This window comes from Protopterus annectens, chromosome 10.part0 (genome assembly GCF_019279795.1).
Source record: "Protopterus annectens isolate FY-2018-M chromosome 10.part0, PAN1.0, whole genome shotgun sequence".
NCBI lineage: Eukaryota > Metazoa > Chordata > Ceratodontiformes > Protopteridae > Protopterus > Protopterus annectens.
In genome coordinates this window covers 1,198,778,029-1,198,796,481 of record NC_056744.1, presented here as the reverse complement: position 1 = coordinate 1,198,796,481, position 18,453 = coordinate 1,198,778,029, and the positions used below count along the sequence as shown (strand labels likewise).

At 42.3% G+C, this 18,453-nt stretch overlaps 1 protein-coding gene across 7 annotated transcripts in view; it reads left to right on the top strand.

Moving 5' to 3' along the window:
• POMGNT1 (protein O-linked mannose N-acetylglucosaminyltransferase 1 (beta 1,2-)) overlaps positions 1-18,453 on the top strand; it is a 1,898,302-nt gene that overhangs the window by 696,701 nt on the left and 1,183,148 nt on the right. For all 7 annotated transcript variants that reach the window (XM_044085953.1, XM_044085951.1, XM_044085948.1 and 4 more), the window contains one exon: positions 1,725-1,808. In XM_044085953.1, coding sequence (XP_043941888.1) covers positions 1,725-1,808 — 84 coding nt within the window. The remainder of the gene's footprint in view (positions 1-1,724; positions 1,809-18,453) is intronic.

Sequence of the window (18,453 nt, the reverse complement as noted above, 5' to 3'; positions counted from 1 at the left end):
ATATGCAACTACAGCATGCAAGATAATGTAAGTCTTGGTGAGGTCCAGGTATGTATTTTAAATGTATGCCCTTTATAAATGACCTCAGTAGACTTTTGGAAGAATTTAGAGGTTGAGCAGGCATGATCTATCATATCAAGAACATGCCAGAACCACTCCACATCAATGGAGATTCTGTCCATTAGTATCTGATGATCCCACTTTTTTCAACAAATGAAATGTTTTGAAGAATTTATTTTTAGAATGGAAATACCTAGAAATATTATTAAATAATTTGATTGATGAGGTGAAATTAGAAAGATCACAGGGTATCTGTCCTCCCTCATTGGGGTTTGGATTAGTGGACGAATGTAGAGGTCCTCGAAAGGAGGTATTGTATAAAAATATTGTTTTTAACATGTTCTCTCATCACTCATCAGGTAATGGACATCGTTAATAAAAGTGGAAGATTTTCCTATTTTTTGACAATAGGGGTACAGAAATGGGTGATAAACCAAGATTTAATTTTTCTATTTTTATAAATATAAAGGAACAAAGTAATATCACTAATTTGGTACCTAAGCCCCATGGAAAAATGGGGACATATAAATGTGGGCACTGTTCTCAGTGCCAATGTATTGCTGAAACATCATATATACGTATATTAAATTATGGACTGCTAAAGTTTAAGAATCATTGGACATGAGATTTCAGAGGAGTGGTACAGATTATCATTTGTGACGTCTGTTCAGCTTATTACATTGGCAAGATTGGATGCTACATAAGAAAGTGCATTTATGAACATGTCTTGGATATAAGGAAACATTGTAAGGATAATGCCTTGAGTAAGCATTCAGATGTATGCCCGAATTTTAGGAAATTTAATTATAGTGTATTGGAGGCAGTTAACAGGAATTCTAGGGGAGGCCTCTTGGAGCAGACACTGGATCAAAGGGAATTACAGGCAGTTAGAACTGAATATTCCACTGGGCCTGAATTAATGTCTTTCAGTCAGTTCTGTCCTTATGTTACCTACTGTTAGGTAATTAATATATATTTTTAGAAGTCTTTTGTTAATTTTGTTCTTGTAATTCAAAAAAAAAACAGGAATTTACATAGATATGTCATGGCATATGCATGTCCATACATTTATATATGCATAAATAATACGTGTGTGTGTGTGTGTGTGTGTGTGTGTGTGTGTGTGTGTGTGTGTGTGTGTGTGTGTGTGTGTGTGTGTGTGTGTGTGCGCGCGTACATGTGCCTACACAAAATGTTGTTTGTTCTGATGAAGTCCATTCATTGTTGCCCGATGAAAGCACTAAACCACATAATAAAATTTCTTTGTCTGTTTGTAGGAGTGGTTCTAGCATGTTCCTGTTATTTCTGCTGTGGATTGTTTATTGTTTTCTATGTCATTGCCATCACTGTTTTATTTTAATGTAGTGGTACCATGAAAAAGACCTGGAAGGCAATCCATTTGTCATAATTATTACCAGAAAAAATATGTTTATACATTTTAAAAGGTCTACTCAATATGCTGTTGGAGGTAAGACATCAGTTTTGTGTTCCATGAGATGGTATTTTGCTCCTTTTCAGGGGACTCTTTAGCTCAGAGCAGCTATTTATATTGTTTTTGACAAGGCATAATGTACTGGAAGAAACTTTTTTAAATAAGTATGTGTCCATTAGAGTGTATTTACTAATTTGACACTGTTTTATTTTTTTCTTCATTTCTATTACAGGAACCTATGGATGTCGTCGACCTTTTCGGGTTAAAGGGAGTCCAACACACTCCTATTGGCATCAAAAATGCCAGAGTGTCACAGGTACAGTGCTCAACAGAGATTGCTTGTATTGCTTTCATATATATATATATATATATATATATATATATATATATATATATATTTTTTGTTTTGTATGTTGCCATAACTATTGTATTTTTATAGGTTCCTAAATTAGTATTAGGCTAGCTGCTCTTGTGGGCCATTTTAAGCCTAGTGAATTACCCCGTGTGAGAATCAAACCTTGCACCTTCTGTCTGTAAGGTAAACACCTTAACCATTATGCCAACCTTATGAGTTCTTCATTAAAGGGCTTTCATCAGGCAGTCATTAAAGGGGTTTCGTCCCTATACCTCTCCACTAGCCTTTGTTAACCTGTACTTCTGCCAGTACCACATTCTTTCTGGATGTCTGAGGGTCTGACTTCACTCTTCAGACTGAGGGGAGGATACATTTAAGGGTGGACCTAATTATCTGCAGGCTAACTAACAACTTTGAAGCCTCAGTTTTAGGGCTTTGTCTCTCTGAGCTGTTGTATAGAGGTCATTTATGTCAGCTTTGCTTAGCCACTCTTACAAAGATGTACACTATCCATGGTTTGCTTGCAAGTTATTGTTCATGTAAAATGAAAAAAAAAACATAATTGTATGTTTTAGAAACTTATATTGATGTGTGTGTGTGTGCGTATGTATATTTATATATATATATATATATATATATATATATATATATATATATATATATATATGTGTGTGTGTGTGTGTATATATATATATATATATATATATATATATATATATATATATATATAGATCTAGGACTTTTGAACGAAAGTTCAAAAGCCCAAATCCAAAACCACCGAACAGACTTTAATGAAAGCGCTTTCATCGAAAAAGCGCTTTTGTTAAAAAAAAAAAAACACAAAAAAAACACTAAATCTACTTGAACCCTCTGCACCCCCTACTTTAATATTCTCACTCCGAGGTCGCACTACAGTTAGGAAAAGGGAATTTTCCCTTACCGCACTGTAGTACGTAGTACGACCAGAACAACAAGCATACTTACGTGAAAGTGCTGCTTTGGAGAAACAGCAGTTTCGCGCAAGTATTTTCACCAAATTAAGATTCAGTGAAAGATGCAGTCAAATATCTGTATGGATCTCATATATATATATATATATATATATATATATAATATATATATATATATATATATAAAATATATATATATATATATGTGTGTGTGTGTGTGTATATGTATATATGTATATATATATATATATATATATATATATATATATGTAGCTAGATAGAGATGCAAAATTATGCGTGTTTTATTTGATCTAAAATATCTCAAACATTTCATTGAAAAAGAATTGTTACAACTGATTTAAATATATTTCATTTAAAACACAAATGACAGTCACATTTGACTGAAAAATGTGTAAGCCTTTCAAAAAACACAGCTGGTGGATGTCCTTCAAGGATGCATCTGCAGTCATCACATATGGGTTGTCCTGCCTCAGGCAGCCCTTCGGTCGGCCGGATTCCAAAGTCTGGGTCCGGCGTCGGCTGATGTCGCCCTTTCCCCGACATCAAAGCGCCTGTGGTATAAAAGCATCAGCCGACACCATCTTCCTCAGTCTTTCTTGCCGCGTGGTGCCCGAAGCAGAAGCAGTTCGCAAGTGCCGGTCGGCCAGCTCCTGTAATTCAGCTACCGAAGACTTCAAAAAGCTAAGTACCCCATTGGGGACTCTTTCTTGCCTCAGCCGATGTCAGATAAAATGAATAATTGCTTAACTTGTGGGAAGCAAATACCTCATAAGGATTTCCACTCTTACTGCCTCCCCTGCCTAGGCCCAGACCACGACGTCTCGGCCTGTTCAGCCTGTGCTTCCTTCAACCGACGCACTCTTAGACGTCGGGCGGAGTTTGCAGTGGAATTTTTTGGGGCTAGTTTTGCTTACAATATGCCGTCGGAGACTCCGACTTCCCATTTAATTAAGAAACGGAAGGACAAGGACCGACACACGCGGGCCGCGGTTTCGGCTGAAACCACGGCCAGGCCTACCGCGAGTGTCTCGGCTGAAACAGAGTCCTTGGTACTTCCATCCACCGAAACCGCTCAACCGACAACCTCGGCCCTGGAGGCCCCTGCTGAGTCGGTTATTGAATTTCCTTCAAAAACTGGTGTTTTGGAAACTTCTGACACCATTCCTCTAGACAAAACTACACCAGCATGTGGTGCAGCCAGGCCTCCTGCATCCATGTCCATAAAGGCATTCACCAGGGCTAAAGCTGCTAAACACACAAAAACTATGCCTCCCAGGGTTATTCCTCAGGGACCCACTACAGGTTCACAGATTCTAAGTTTAGCAGAGGACCTAATTTCCTTAATTAGGGGCTCTCAGCCTCCTCCAGACAAAAGGCCCAGGGTTGAGCCCTCTGATCCCCACTCCTCAGAGGAGGCCTCTGATGGCTCTGCTCTCTCGGACTACGAGGAGGAGGCCTTTTCGGCCTACGAGGATTCTGATGCAGAAGAATCTATCCCCTCGGCCTCCCCTCCTGAGGAACTTTCCTTTGGGGAGACCCTGCACACTATGAGAGAGCATTTCAAATGGCAGGGCCAGGAATTCTCTGATTCCAGGAAGAGATTAAGAACTTTTCTGCATTTACCTCAGCATAGACCTTTGGCTATTCCTCCTGTTTTGAATGTCATTGATGATGTGTACTCTGAGTCTAGCATAACCCCTGACACTCTTCCTCCGGCCCCTGTCAAACCCGATAGGTACTACAGGGTCCCGGACTCACATCACTTTCTTTACAAAGCCCACTCTGCAGACCCAGAAACTATTTCCCAGGGCCCTAAAGGGGTTGCAGCTGCCACTGCTAAAAATCCACTCCCCTCTGAAAGGGAGTCCAGGGCTTTAGAGAGATGGGGTAAAAAAGTGTATACTTCAGCTACTCTTTCTATGAGGGCATTAAATTGTCAATTTCATATGATACAGTACCAAGAGTATTTGTTAGATGAATTGCATAAGAAACTGTCTTCTCCTGAACCCCTAGATCGCAAATCACTTCAGGATGTGGTACATAACTCCCAGCAGGTTAGCAACCATTTCTTGCAGTGTGGTTATGATGCATTGGAAGCTTCATGTAGGTCAGCTATGACTGGTGCAGTCATATGTAGGCATGCTTGGCTGAAGGAGCAATCTCTGCCAGACCATGTTAAAGCTAAGCTTCTGGATGCTCCACTGGAAAAGCAAAAGTTATTTGACTCCACTGCTCAGGAGTTCTTAAAGAAATTTGAGGAAAAGGCAAAATCTGTACAAACAGTCAAAGATTTTCTACAAGTCCAACCGCCAAGATTCAGCAGAAATTGGCCTGCCAAGAATTGGTCCTTTCCGGACACAGAAAGATTTCAGAGAGGCAAGAACAGGCATGCCAGAGGTAGAGGACAACCTAGAGGCTCCTACAGAGGACGTCAATGTCAGCCTCCCAACCAGAGAGGTAGTGCAGGACCTACAACTGCTGCACAAGGACAGACTCAATGACTTCACTTTGACTCCGCTGACCAGGGCTCAATTAGAAGCACCTTTGGGTGGAAAGTTTTCTTTATTCTCAGAAAATTGGCACAGTATTACAAGAGACAAATGGACACTGCAAATAATAGACAAAGGATACAGGTTCCATTTTCACACATTACCAAACAGAAAAGGCATGCCAGACCTGCCACCAAATCAAAGGGCAGAGGCTTTGAAACAAATCTCCAGCTTAATGCAAATGAAAGCTATAGAAAAGGTTCCTATTTCAGAACAAGGCCAAGGATTTTATTCCAGACTATTCCTTGTTCCAAGAAAAGAAAAACAATGGAGGCCTATTCTCGACTTGTCCGCACTGAATACTTATCTCATTGTGCCAAAATTCAAAATGCTGACTCTACAGCAACTCCTTCCCATGCTGGGCAAGGGGTCTTGGCTGGTAACTCTGGACCTCAAGGAGGCATACCTGCATGTCCCTATCAGACAAAGTTGCAGAAGACACCTCCGATTTCTTGCAGGTTCAGAGCATTATCAATTCTCAGCATTGCCCTTTGGCTTATCTACTGCACCCAGAGTATTCACGAAATGCCTGGCATCAGTAATTGCACACTGCAGACTTCAGGGGATTCAAATTTACCCATATCTGGACGACTGCCTTATACAAGCGGACAGCCAACAAACTTTGGTAAAGCATTTGAATTATGCCATCCACCTACTTCAAGCCTTGGGATATACAGTCAACATTCACAAATCAAGACTTGTTCCATCCCAAAGAATAACTTTTCTGGGTGCGGATCTAGACACAACTACCCAAATGGCTTTTCTCACAGAAGAAAAACAAAGACAACTACCAGATTATTTCAAAAACCTGACAAGACGAACTCAGCTGACTGCAAGGAAAATCCTGCAGGCCCTGGGTTACATGGCATCTTGCATTCTTCTGATTCCACAAGCAAGGCTGCATATGAGGAAACTACAATGGTACCCAAGAAGTTTATGGACTCAGCACAGTCACAGCTTAGAAGCTTTGATCCCACTCATTCCATGCCTCCAAAAGGAATTTCTGTGGTGGGCTCAAGCAAGCCAGTCAAACAGGGGTCTGCCCTTCAGCAAACCAATAGCCAGCCAAACCATTGCAACGGACGCTTCAGACCACGGTTGGGGAGCACACATGGAGGGCAGATGTATTCAAGGACTATGGTCATAAAAGGAGCAACGCATGCATATAAACCAAAAGGAAATGCTGGCAGTGATGCATGCAATCGAGGCCTTCAAACTCTTCCTGCATCAAGGCCACCTGTTAATAAGGACAGACAACACCACAGTTAACAAGGAGGTAGCCATTCCTACCCTCTTTGCAGACTGGCAATGAATCTATGGGAACGTTCCCTGAAACTCAATATAGAGCTGCAATCACAGTTTGTGCCAGGAAAAGACAATATACTGGCGGACAGCCTAAGCAGAAATATCACGGACGCACACGAATGGATGCTGCACCCAGACATCTTCTTTCAGATAACACAATCATGGGGGAAGCCAGACATAGAGCTTTTTGCCTCACACCACAATCATCAGCTGAAGAAATTCTGCTCAAGGACATACCACCCGCAAGCATGGAAAGTGGATGCCCTCTCTTTCAGCTGGAGAACTCTAACAGTGTATGCATTCCCACCTCTTCCATTAATGACCAAGGTCTTACTGAAGATCAGGACAGAGCAGCCAAAAGTGATTCTAATAGCTCGGGACTGGCCAAGACAGCACTGGTACCCGCTGTTAAAGAGCATGTCACGCAAGAAACCGTGGCCTCTTCCTCAATGGCCACTTCTCCTGACACAGCACAATTACAAAACTCTGCATTCCAACCTGAAAACCTTGCAACTAACAGCCTGGAGAATACCTTGACTCCTTCCCAGGATAAGCTATCCAAGAGAGTAAAGGATATCATCATGGAAGCTCGCCGGCCTTCCACAAGAAAGGCATATTCAGCAAAATGGAAAAGATTTCACACTTGGAGCACCACAAAGGGCCTAGATGCGACAGTGATGAACATGGCACATATTCTGGAATACTTGGCAGAAATGCTCCACAATGGCCTGTCTTACTCTTCCATTAAAATTCATGCTTCAGCAATTTCAGCAGAGTACAATACTGATCCACCTGTCTTCTCTCATCCTCTCCTAAGACAGTTTCTAAGAGGAATTAAAAACATCAGTCCTCCAAGGAAACCACCAGTGCCTACTTGGGACCTTAACTTCGTGTTGGAAAAACTAAGAAAAAAACAAGGCAATAAACCATGAAATAGAATGCGTGAACCAGGAATCCAGGACGCCAAATTAGTTGTACAAAACACACTCCATCTTTATTCAACAAGTAGTTTTAGCGCTTTCATCTCTTCAAGAGAGACTTCATCAGAAACAATGATCTTGATTAATCTACAATTTATATAGTATTGATAATTAATGACATCACAAAACCAATGAAGATTTAAAGCAGAAAAAACGTTAAAAACCTATACTGTTAACCTCAGCAAGAAGAGTATCTGAGTTACAGGCCCTCATGGCAGTACAGCCATTTCTTATATTTCATCAGGACAGAGTTTCATTGAGAACCAATCCTTCATTTATGCCAAAGGTGGTATCCAGGGTCTCATTAAACCAAGCTATTCACCTGCCTACCTTCTTTCCAAATCCACAAAACAAAGGGGAAAAACTTCTGCACACCCTGGACATACACAGGCAGTTGCGCTACTACTTGGACAGAACTAAAAGTTACAGAAAAACTGACCAGCTGTTTGTAGCATATGCTGCTGGTGCACAAGGAAAAGCAATTTCCAAACAGACAATTTCAAAATGGATAGGGAATTGCATTCATTTTTGTTACTCCTTTCATGGAAAAACTGTGCCAGCTAACATTAGACCTCATTCCACCAGAGCCACAGCCACCTCCACAGCCTTCTTAAGAGGGGTGGCTACCAAGGACATTTTAGAAGCTGCTACATGGAGCTCCGTGCATACATTTTCCAAACATTACAATTTACCTTTATATTCCAGATCCAGAGCAGGCTTTGCTACGGCAGTCCTGCAGGGCATTTTAGCTACACCATCCTTTACATAGATCCTCCACCCCCAGATTGGCTATGGTATTCTACCCATATGTGATGACTGCAGATGCATCCTTGAAGGACATGGTACAGTTTTGTACCTACCATAAATGTAGATGTCCGATAGGTATGCATCTGCAGTCAGGTTTACCCTCCCTCCTTCCCCTCTGTGGTATTCTTGGGTACTTATCCCTCTCATAGCTAGCTGGGGTTATCTATTATGGTGTATTTGTTTTATATATATATATATATATATATATATATATATATATATGTATATATTTCTGTGCATGTTTGGAATTTATTGCATTTCTCCAAATTTAGCCTTCCTTAGAGGGCACCTGGGGCAAGAAAAACTGAGGAAGATGGCGTCGGCTGATGCTTTTATACCCCAGGCGCTCTGACGTCAGGGAAAGGGCGACATCAGCCAACGCCGGACCCAGACTTTGGAATCCGACCGACCGAAGGGCTGCCTGAGGCAGGACAACCCATATGTGATGACTGCAGATGCATACCTGTCGGACATCTACATTTATGGTAGGTACAAAACTGTACTTTTTGGATAGGTTCATAGGTAGGTACTAGGCTATCTGCCCTAGGGCATTTATAAGCCTAGCTGGAATGTGTTGGCTTTCGCCTCCCTTGTAGACTAGATTCATGAGCCTTTGTCCAGCAGGGCTATAGAAGTAATCCCAGGTGCAAACTTACGATTTCCCATCCACTCATCAAGACTTCTCTTGAAGAGGGTCAGCGAGGGGCTCTGCCTAACATGGACTGGGATTCTATTCCAGAGCGCGGGAAGCCTTTGGGATATGAATCTATCCCTCCAGCATGTCCTATTTATTGTTGTGCTAAGGTTTAAATCCCTGGAGCATGTAGCTCTAATGGATCTGGTTTTCTTGAGGTGGAGCATGTCCAACAATTCCGGGTTAGACATGGCCTTGTATGTCAGGCAGAGATCACCTCTGAGTAGGCGGTAAGCAACTGAGTAGAGCTGGAGTTTCTTTAGTCGAGCTGCATAGGGCATCTATTTGAGGCCCACGAGCCTCTTGGTGAGGTATTTTTGAGGTCTCTCCAGCTGTTGCAGGTGTCTGGTAAGGTACATCCCAAATGGGGCATTGTACTCAATTATGGGCCTGATGAGCAGAGGGGCACAATGACCTCTCTTGATCTAGATGTGAACCCTTTCGTGATTAGGTGGGCTATATAGAAGGTTTTTCTAACCACTTTGGCAATGTGATCGTCAAAGGAGAGGTTACTATCTACTTGAGTCCACAGATCCCTGATTACTTCTTCCGTAATTAGTGGATTACCTCCTATATGGTAATTTGTGAACACTTTGTTTTTCCCAAAGTGGATGACTATGCATGTTTTTGCATTTAGCTTGAGGCCATGGTTTTGACACCAGGTATCAGTCTCTGTAAGGCCCTTCTGCAGGATGCTTGTGTCAGCTGGAGAGTTGATTATGGCTCCCAGATTGCAATCATCTGCGAACTTGATCAGCCACAGTCCTCCCGTGTTTGCCTGTACCTCAGAGAAGTATATACCAAACAAGAGGGGTCCCAGGACTGAACCCTGTGGGACGCCACTTGTAACTGGTTTAGAGTTGGACATGGCACCTGCGACTCTGACCATGTGAGTTCTATCCCTGAGCCAGTTTGCAACCCATCTTGTGACATATGGGTTGATATTTAAGCTGGTAAGCTTATTTATGATACCAAAGTGGGGTATTGTGTCGAAGGCCTTTGCGAGGTCTAGGTAGGCTGTGTGGACTACCTTTCCCTCATCTAAGGCTTTGGTAACTGTTTCGAAGAAGTCAACTAGGTTTAGGAGACAAGATCTGCCCTTAACAAAGCCAAATTGAATAGGGTCCAGTGTTTGGAGGCTCCCAAAGTCTTTGTTTATGAGATCCATGATGATGCGCTCCATAGCCTTGCAGACCAAGCTAGTCAGGCTTATAGGGCAATAGTTCCCGGGATCCGTTGTGGTGCCACCTTTGTGGAGCAGGATCACTGTTGCTGTACGCCATTCCTTGGGTACATAACCTGTGGTAAGGCTGAGTTGGAATAGTGAATTCATGTGAGGGTTTATTTCGTTTTGGAGCTCGTGTAAGACGCAGCACGGGATACCATCTGGTCCCATTGATGCTGTGTTTTTTACTTTGGAGAGGGCTGCTTTCACTTGTGTGTCTGTGATGTCTGGGGGACTGCATTCTTCTGGGATAGACACAGTCCCTTTTGGGGGGGAAGGGGGGGGAGTTTGCAATGAACCTGTCCGCCAGGATGTTGGCAATGTCTGTGGGTTCAGTGTATCTTGTGCCATTTTGCACCAGCTCAGAGCAAATCTGAGAGCTGCTGCCCAGATTTATGACGTAGCTAAAGAATGCCTTGTGATTATCTTTAGAGTCTTTGGCGATTTTTCTTTGAAGCTGGCCTTTAATGATTTTGTGAGGGATTGGAGTTTCTTGCTAGTACTGATCAAGGATGCCTTCCCTTTTGTGGATGTTACCTTGTCATGTAATAGTTTCCTCCTCCTGTTGTATAGCTTGTTTATGGCGGGGGTCCACCAGACTGGTCTCCTGTTCTTGGAGGAGTGAGTCTTGGTTTTACTTGGGATGGCACGATCCTTGCATTCCTGTAGGTGCTCTTGGAGTGCATTTGTAAAGGATTCTGCGGTTTGGGTAGCATTTTCCATTAGCCCAGGGGCTTTGAAACTTTCCACCTCGGTCTTGAGAAGTGTGAAGTTTGCTTTTGAGAAATTTTTCTCAGTGATTTCCTTTGCTGGGGGTGGGGTCGGGATGTGGATATCCATTGTGATAAGTTTATGGTCTGATCTTACCAACGAGGGATTTACCTCTGGTGTGGAACATTGAGCCCCCATGTTGGTGATGATCAAGTCCAATATGTTGTCCCCTCTTGTGGGAGTGGTGACCAGTTGCTCCATGGCATTTGAGTTTATAAACTCCAGGAACCGTTGGGCAAAAGAGTTGGGACTTGAGTAGTTTTTCCCAGTCAATGTTTGGTTAGTTGAAATCCCCCAAAATCATGGTGTTTGGTGAGACCTTCATATTCTCCAATGTTCTCAGGAATGCCGAGTGGGGATCCTGAGACAAGGTGGGTGATTTGTAGCAGGCTATGAACTGAAAAGTAGTTTTACCTACTGTTAGTTGCACATGGATGGTCTCCGCTGCCTCGTGCAGTGCCACTAACCTGGAGGTGTGGGTATCCTTGATGAAAATGGATACTCCCCCGCCTTTAGTATTCCGGTCGAAGTTCTGGGGCCGAAAGGAATGGTATGACTTGAATCCTGGTAGTGCTGGGGTGCTTTCTGGAGCCTTGAACCAGGTTTCTGTTACTGCACAGATATCGATTTTCTCCATACTGAGGAGTGCCTCGAGTGCGTGCATCTTGAGGTTTAGACTTCTGGCGTTGAGCAGCATTACCCTTAGTTTTTTGTTTCTGGTATTGTCTATGGAGGTGGGTTTGTCTTTTGAGCATTGCCTAAAAAAGGCATTATGGGGGTGGCAAGAGCCTTAGCCAGTATTCAAAAGTCTAAGGGTGCCAGGTGCAAGCTGTTCCTGGCGAAGCAACGTGGTTTGCCTAGCATGTCATCCCAGGCTGACAGACACTGGATCCCCTTTGAATGACACCAGTAGCTTAGCCAATTAATCATTTCGTCTTTATACTGCATCATCATTCTTGGTGAGGGCAATATGCTACTCAGGGTCAGGGTCATACCGGTCTGGGCTACATGATCAGAGAGCTCCTCTATGTCTCTTTTCATGTAGTCCAGGGAGGTACGTCTCAGGTCATTCACACCAACATGGCCAATGACAGAGTCATAGTTGTTCCTGCTGTGGAGTGAGCTGAGTGCCTGTGTTATGTGGCGGACCCTGGCTCCCGACAGGCAGCTTACAGTGACCCTCTCCTTGTTCAGTCTGGTGAATGGGACGTCAGTGTGCCTGACAATAGAGTCTCCAATTACTAGTGTATTAGGTGTGTTATTTAGCCGTAAGGGCTGCGACTGTGTGGCACACTGACTTCGTGAAGTATGTGATAAGTGTAAGTTGTTAGGGGTATCTGTTGCTTGGATGTCTGCTTTGGAGGTCTCTGCTGCTTTGGCAGATTTTTATTTAGAGCCTCCGAGTATGTTTTTGTGAGTTTGTGTCTTGTTTGCTGGTGCGTTTGGTCTGTGTGAGACTGGTTGTGTGGTGCGAGTGGTTTCCTTCTCCTTCTGACTGACTGTACCAGTCTTGGGTTGAGAGACCTCGGCCACCAGTTTGGCTGTGTATAGTTGCATCTCTCACATATTTGAGTTTGCTGGAAGAAGGAGAGGGCTGTCTGTGTACATAAGGCAATTGTAACATTGCCTCAAGATTCGCAGATTCACCAGCTGGACTGGAGATTATACCTGAAACTACGCTTTGGACATGCCTGGATAGTTTAAAGAACTGGTTTATTGACTGACCGGAATGGACGAATAGGGAACCTTGTACTTCTGGATAGTAGAAGGAGGTGTAGTGCTAAAGTTTGTTCGTGCTTACTGAGAAATTTGAGCAAGTGCTGGGCTGTAGAATGAAGGTTGAGTGCTTACTTTGAGAGTTTGACTAGTTCTAAGGGAAAATTTGAAGAGCAGACTTTGTGGAGCCGGGAATTGTTAAAAACTGCTTAAACGGCACTGTGCGATGTTGCTGGATGCGTAAAACTGCGCTAAAGCAGGTTTTAAGGCAGGGAGTTTGAAAAAGATAGGAAATGGCCCAAAACTGCCAATAAGCTACTGGTTACTGGGCTGACACCACTCCTCCAGGGACAGATAGGCTGCTCAGAGCTCCCCACTCTCACTAGTGAACAAAGAAGCTTCCTCCTAACAAAGTAAGGATATGGGCAACACAGGAACTATGACACAGCCTAGAATTCAGCAATACCTGAAAACTGGACTATTCTAGTTCAGAAAAGGTGGGAAATAAGGATATTTATTTTTCTTTTTTTCACTTATACAGCAGAAACTAGACACAGGAATACAGTAAATGCTATAGATCGGCTAGCGCACTTGAGTGTGTAGCCTACAACAATTAAACAAGGCAAAAACAACTTTTAAAGTGCAAAACACAAAAAAATGCAGACAAATGCAGAAAAACAAACTTTGCAGAACTCATATAGTTAGAAAACTCGCTTTTCGGTGAGACTAAACAGTCTCTGGTAGGAAAGCAGAGAAACATAAATTCTTATAATCTGTTAAAGTCTCTCTTTCGCTCACTGCTGCTTGTAGAACTCTGCAGGACACCACAAGGAGCTGTGCTGAGTCTGTTACATCTGTGCTTATGTCCAGAGGCAGATTTTGTTATGTGACCTACCCATCATCCCACTCAATGTTTGTTGAGGCATCTACACTTTGTCTGAAGGCTACTCTCCTTTTTGTACCATGCCTCCCCTTGAGGAGAGTATCAACAAGTGTATTCCCACCTTGGATAGACATGTCCTTCCCTTTCCTGATGCTCTGTCAGTTGCCTCAGCCACTAACTGAACCTGGGTCAACTGGGCCATAGTTAGGGCTTTATCCCTGTATGCCACTGGAGTACCTAAGTAAAAATGGTACTTTTGATGTTCTCAGTGAGAACAATGTCCTCTTCAAACAAAAGTGGATGACCTGTTGGTGGTTGTCTTTAGAATCTTTCCACTGTGACATCTAACCTTGGTCTTGATGCCTAGATGGATAGTTTGTCTAAGGTATCTATTGTATGAGTGACCTAACTTACCCTGTCATGGATAGTATTGACTGTATGGTGATCTTGGCTGCCCATGAGCTCATTTAAAAGCTAAGGTTTTGGAGCTAAGATTTTTAAGTGAGTGGTCTTTCTTTTGGACCTGCAGTTCAGATAAATTTTTTAATTTGCTGAGTGGTCTGTCATTTGGACCTGGTGTTCAGATTAATTGTCATTTGGTAATCTAGTATTTTTTTATCCCACATCATGTGATGCACCTGGTTTGATGCAAGGTAATGTAGAAGTTTTTGAACTTACTGAAGTTTTGCCATATAGGAAAAGTCCTTATTAGAAAAATCAGCAAATCAACCAGAGGGGTGTATACATACATAGTGCACTTTTTGGTGTACTTCTGATATAATACAAATTACCAGCAAGCATGTTGATGATTTGTCATGTGTTGTTAAAGCACTTTATGGCTTAAAAATCTAGAAGTAGATGATCATCATTATTTTAACCACTTCTGATGGTGAGGGTGACATTTATAGCAAGATAAGCAGATTCAGTTTGATTTCTCTGAGCCTATTAGATCCTTGATCCTTCTCAGGTACGCTAAGATATACAGTTCCTCTACCATATCATAGGTTCATAGGTAGGTACTAGGCTATTGGCCCTGGGGCCTATATGTTGTTGTGTCTTTCGGCTTTTCCTGGTTAGGGGTCGCCACAGTGGAACTCCGGTCCGCTAATGATTGGCAGTTGATTTTTACATGCCGAGTTGCCAGCCCTGACGCAAACCTTCAGCGAAGGTATGTCCATTCACGTATGTCTCCACGCAGAAGACGCTCTAGCTGAGAGTCGAACCAGACAGCATCTTACTGGGAGGCAACAAGGCTACCACAGCACCACCACCGCAGATATAAGCCTAGCCAAAAAGTTTCCTTGGCCTTCGCCACCCAAGAAAATTATTTTCCTGCGCCCCTGTCAAGCAGTGCCGCAGAAGTGATCCCCAGGGTGAATTTTGTATTTCCAATCCAGTCGTCAAGGTTTTTCTTAGAGGCATGAACAGACACCCACACATACGGATGTGCACTGGCCAAACCAACAACAATGACTAAAGAACAAAAAGGTCCAGCACAAAAGGGTGAAAAATTAGAACTTTACTGGGGTTGCTGCAAAAACAAACAGCATACCAGTTTCGGTGACAGCCTTCCTCAGTGTGTAATGACAACGTAATATTAATGGTCCCATAAATAGAAAGCACCATTAGCATACAAAAATACCATTGGTTGGTTAGACAATCTAAGACAACTTATTAAGCCAAAGTTTAAACAAACCCCCCAGCCGAATAATCCAACCTGAGTCTTTATTATTTAATAACGTGTGCCAACCAACATTAGACCTGCATTGGCCATGGACCCTATCAATAACAATGAATATAAACCTAGCCATTTTGTGAATTAAAGTGTGCTTATATAAAGTGTTTGTAGGTCTCTTATTCTTGATCTCACTGAGGTGTTCGAAAATTCGGAGCCTCAGTGACCTAGATGTCTGTCCTACATAGAACGCCGAGCAGGAACAGGTAGCCAAATATGCAATCCACTCAGTACTACAATTACCATAGCATAAAATGTCATAAATCTTAGGGATGTTGGAACTCGTAAAGGTCTTAGTTTTAAATACATGGGGGCATGCAGAACACTGTCCACAGGGTACACAACCCCTAACCTTGTTACCAAACAGTGTAGAGTGTTGTAATGAGGGTAGCACCTTACATTTGAAATGACTGAAATGAGATCCCAAGGTGGGTCCCTTGTGAAAGGAAAATGAGCATTTGGAAGGAAGAATTTCATTAAGCTTGGCATTGGCTTTTAAAATGTCCCAATGATGGTTAATGATGTGTTTAAACGTTTGAATATTCCGTCCAGAAGTCATGACCAATCGAATAGGCTGCTGTAAGTCATTGTCAAGACAAGACTGTTTATATTGCAACAGATCAGATCTAGATTGTTGCCTGGCAAAGTCCCTGGCCTGACAGATATTGTTGTTACTGTATCCCCTCTGGATAAATCTGGTATGTAAATCCTGTTCATAATGGGCATAGAAGTCATATGAGGAGCAAATGCAACTCATTCTAAGGAATTGTGACTTGGGTATATTGTGGATGATTTGTCAGGGGTGATGACTATGAGCATGAAGAAGAGTGTTGTACTGAGGATATTTGCGGAAAACCTCAATTTTTAATGTGTGGTCTCTATGCCTAGTGATGGGGGGGTTGGGAGGGTGGCCTAATGGTTAAGGTGTTTGCCTTAAAAACACAAGGTGCAGGGTTTGAATCTCACAAGGGATAATTGGCTAGGCTTAAAATGGCTCGCAAGGGCAGTTAGCTTAGTACTAATCTATGAACCTATGAACCTATATAGGAAAATAATAGAATCCTTATGAGCATTCAAAGTGAACTGAATGCCCCATTTGTTCTGATTCAAATATTCCACAAATTCCTGCAAATAAACTGTATCCCTCCTCCACACCATCCAGCAGTCGTCCAAGTAGCGTCGCCAAATGTCAATTTCCCCAAGATATAAATTATGTAGATCATCATAGATTAACTGTTGTTCAATATAGCCCATGAAAATATCTGCATAAATGAGGGCAAAAGATGCCCCCGTAGCCATGTCCTTCACTTGCCAAAAGCATTTACCAAAAAAATAAAAAACATTCTTGGTCAATACATGTTTAGTTAAACAGACCTAAAAAGTATTAAATCCAGGGGGATAAATATTGGCTTTGTCCAGCCAAAATTGTAAAGCCTCAAGGCCAGCCCAGTGCGGAATATTAGTATAGAGTGAGGACACATCCAGGGTACACATAAGCCACTCCGGCTCTAATTGCATGTTTTCAATCATTTGTAAAAAATTAGTAGTATCCTAAATCCTGGCTCGAACCAAAGGCAACAAAGGCTGTAGATATTTGGTCAAAAAGGCTGACAATGGTTCAGTTAATGACCAACACCCTGAAACAATTGGTCTCCCTGGGGGATTTAACAAATCCTTATGAATCTTGGGTAGAAGGTACAGATATTGTGATTGAGGTCAGAAACAGTCAAATGGTGGACAGCTTTCTTGTTGATAATACCCTCTTCCAAAGCTAGATTAAGGAAACTATCAATCTCCTTTTTAAACTGTAGCGTCGGATCTGTTAGCATACACGTATAGAATTGTGCATCCCCCAGTTGTCTCTCAGCCAAATATTTGGACCAGTCCATAATCACAATTGCCCCACCCTTGTCCACAGGTAAAATCACCAAATCTTGTTGTGCTGTCAAATGATTCAAAGCCTGTTGTTCCAGATTGGTTAGATTATGATTAATATTTGGAAATAGGGATTTGTTAAAGTGAAGATCTTTCAAAACACAATCCCTAAAAATAGCCACATGCTTATCGGCTGGAGGAATAAAATTAGACTTGTGAAACTGGAAATCAGTAGATCTTTGGGTGTTGTCATCTCCCAAAAAAAAATTTCAAATTCAATAATCGACAAAAATTCAGTACATCATTAACCAATGAATTCTCATATACAAAAAAAACAGGAACAAAATTCAAGCCTCTGTTAAGAAACTTTAATTCACTCTCTGAAAGAACATGACTAGAAGTGGTATGCACATTATTGTTCTGACTTAATGAGGTATTCTCAACTCCAACAGCTGCTGTAGGTTGTTTATTTGCCCTATGTTTCCTCCCGCCACTACATCTGTCCCCACTAAAGGGTCATTACTCTTAGCAATGGGAGACTCTGAAAGAGGGGTGAAGTCAGTGTTGGTGGCTGAAGAGGACTCATCCCCAGAGGTACCACTGGGACCATTATGGCCCTTTTGAGTATGGAACGTGGTCTCTTCCTGTTAGGTCCTGATTTATTTCTATCAGAATCAGCAAACCTCATATTTTTCTGTTGAGCCCCAAAGGGCTTGCCCCTCTCATAATCCATAACATCCCTGTTAAACTTATGTATCTTTTTATTTTTCAGTTGTTCAAGGACTAATAAATCCTTAGGTAGTTGGTTGAAATATTTGGCAAAAAATGGCTCCCCCTCAAATTGTTTAACTTCCTTATAGCTAGAATGTACCTCGGCACTAAATTTGTCAATAGTACTTTCATAATGTGGAATAAGAGTGTACACAAACATCATTGAAGATGTATGTTGGGCCTGATCCCAATCTTCCAACAATACATCATCCAGCATACTAGCCCATGGTTGTATTTGTACCCGGAGCCCACGAGGGGAAACCGCTCGAACCTTATAGGCTTTGAATAGTTTAAGATGCCACACATTTGTCCTGAGAGATTTCA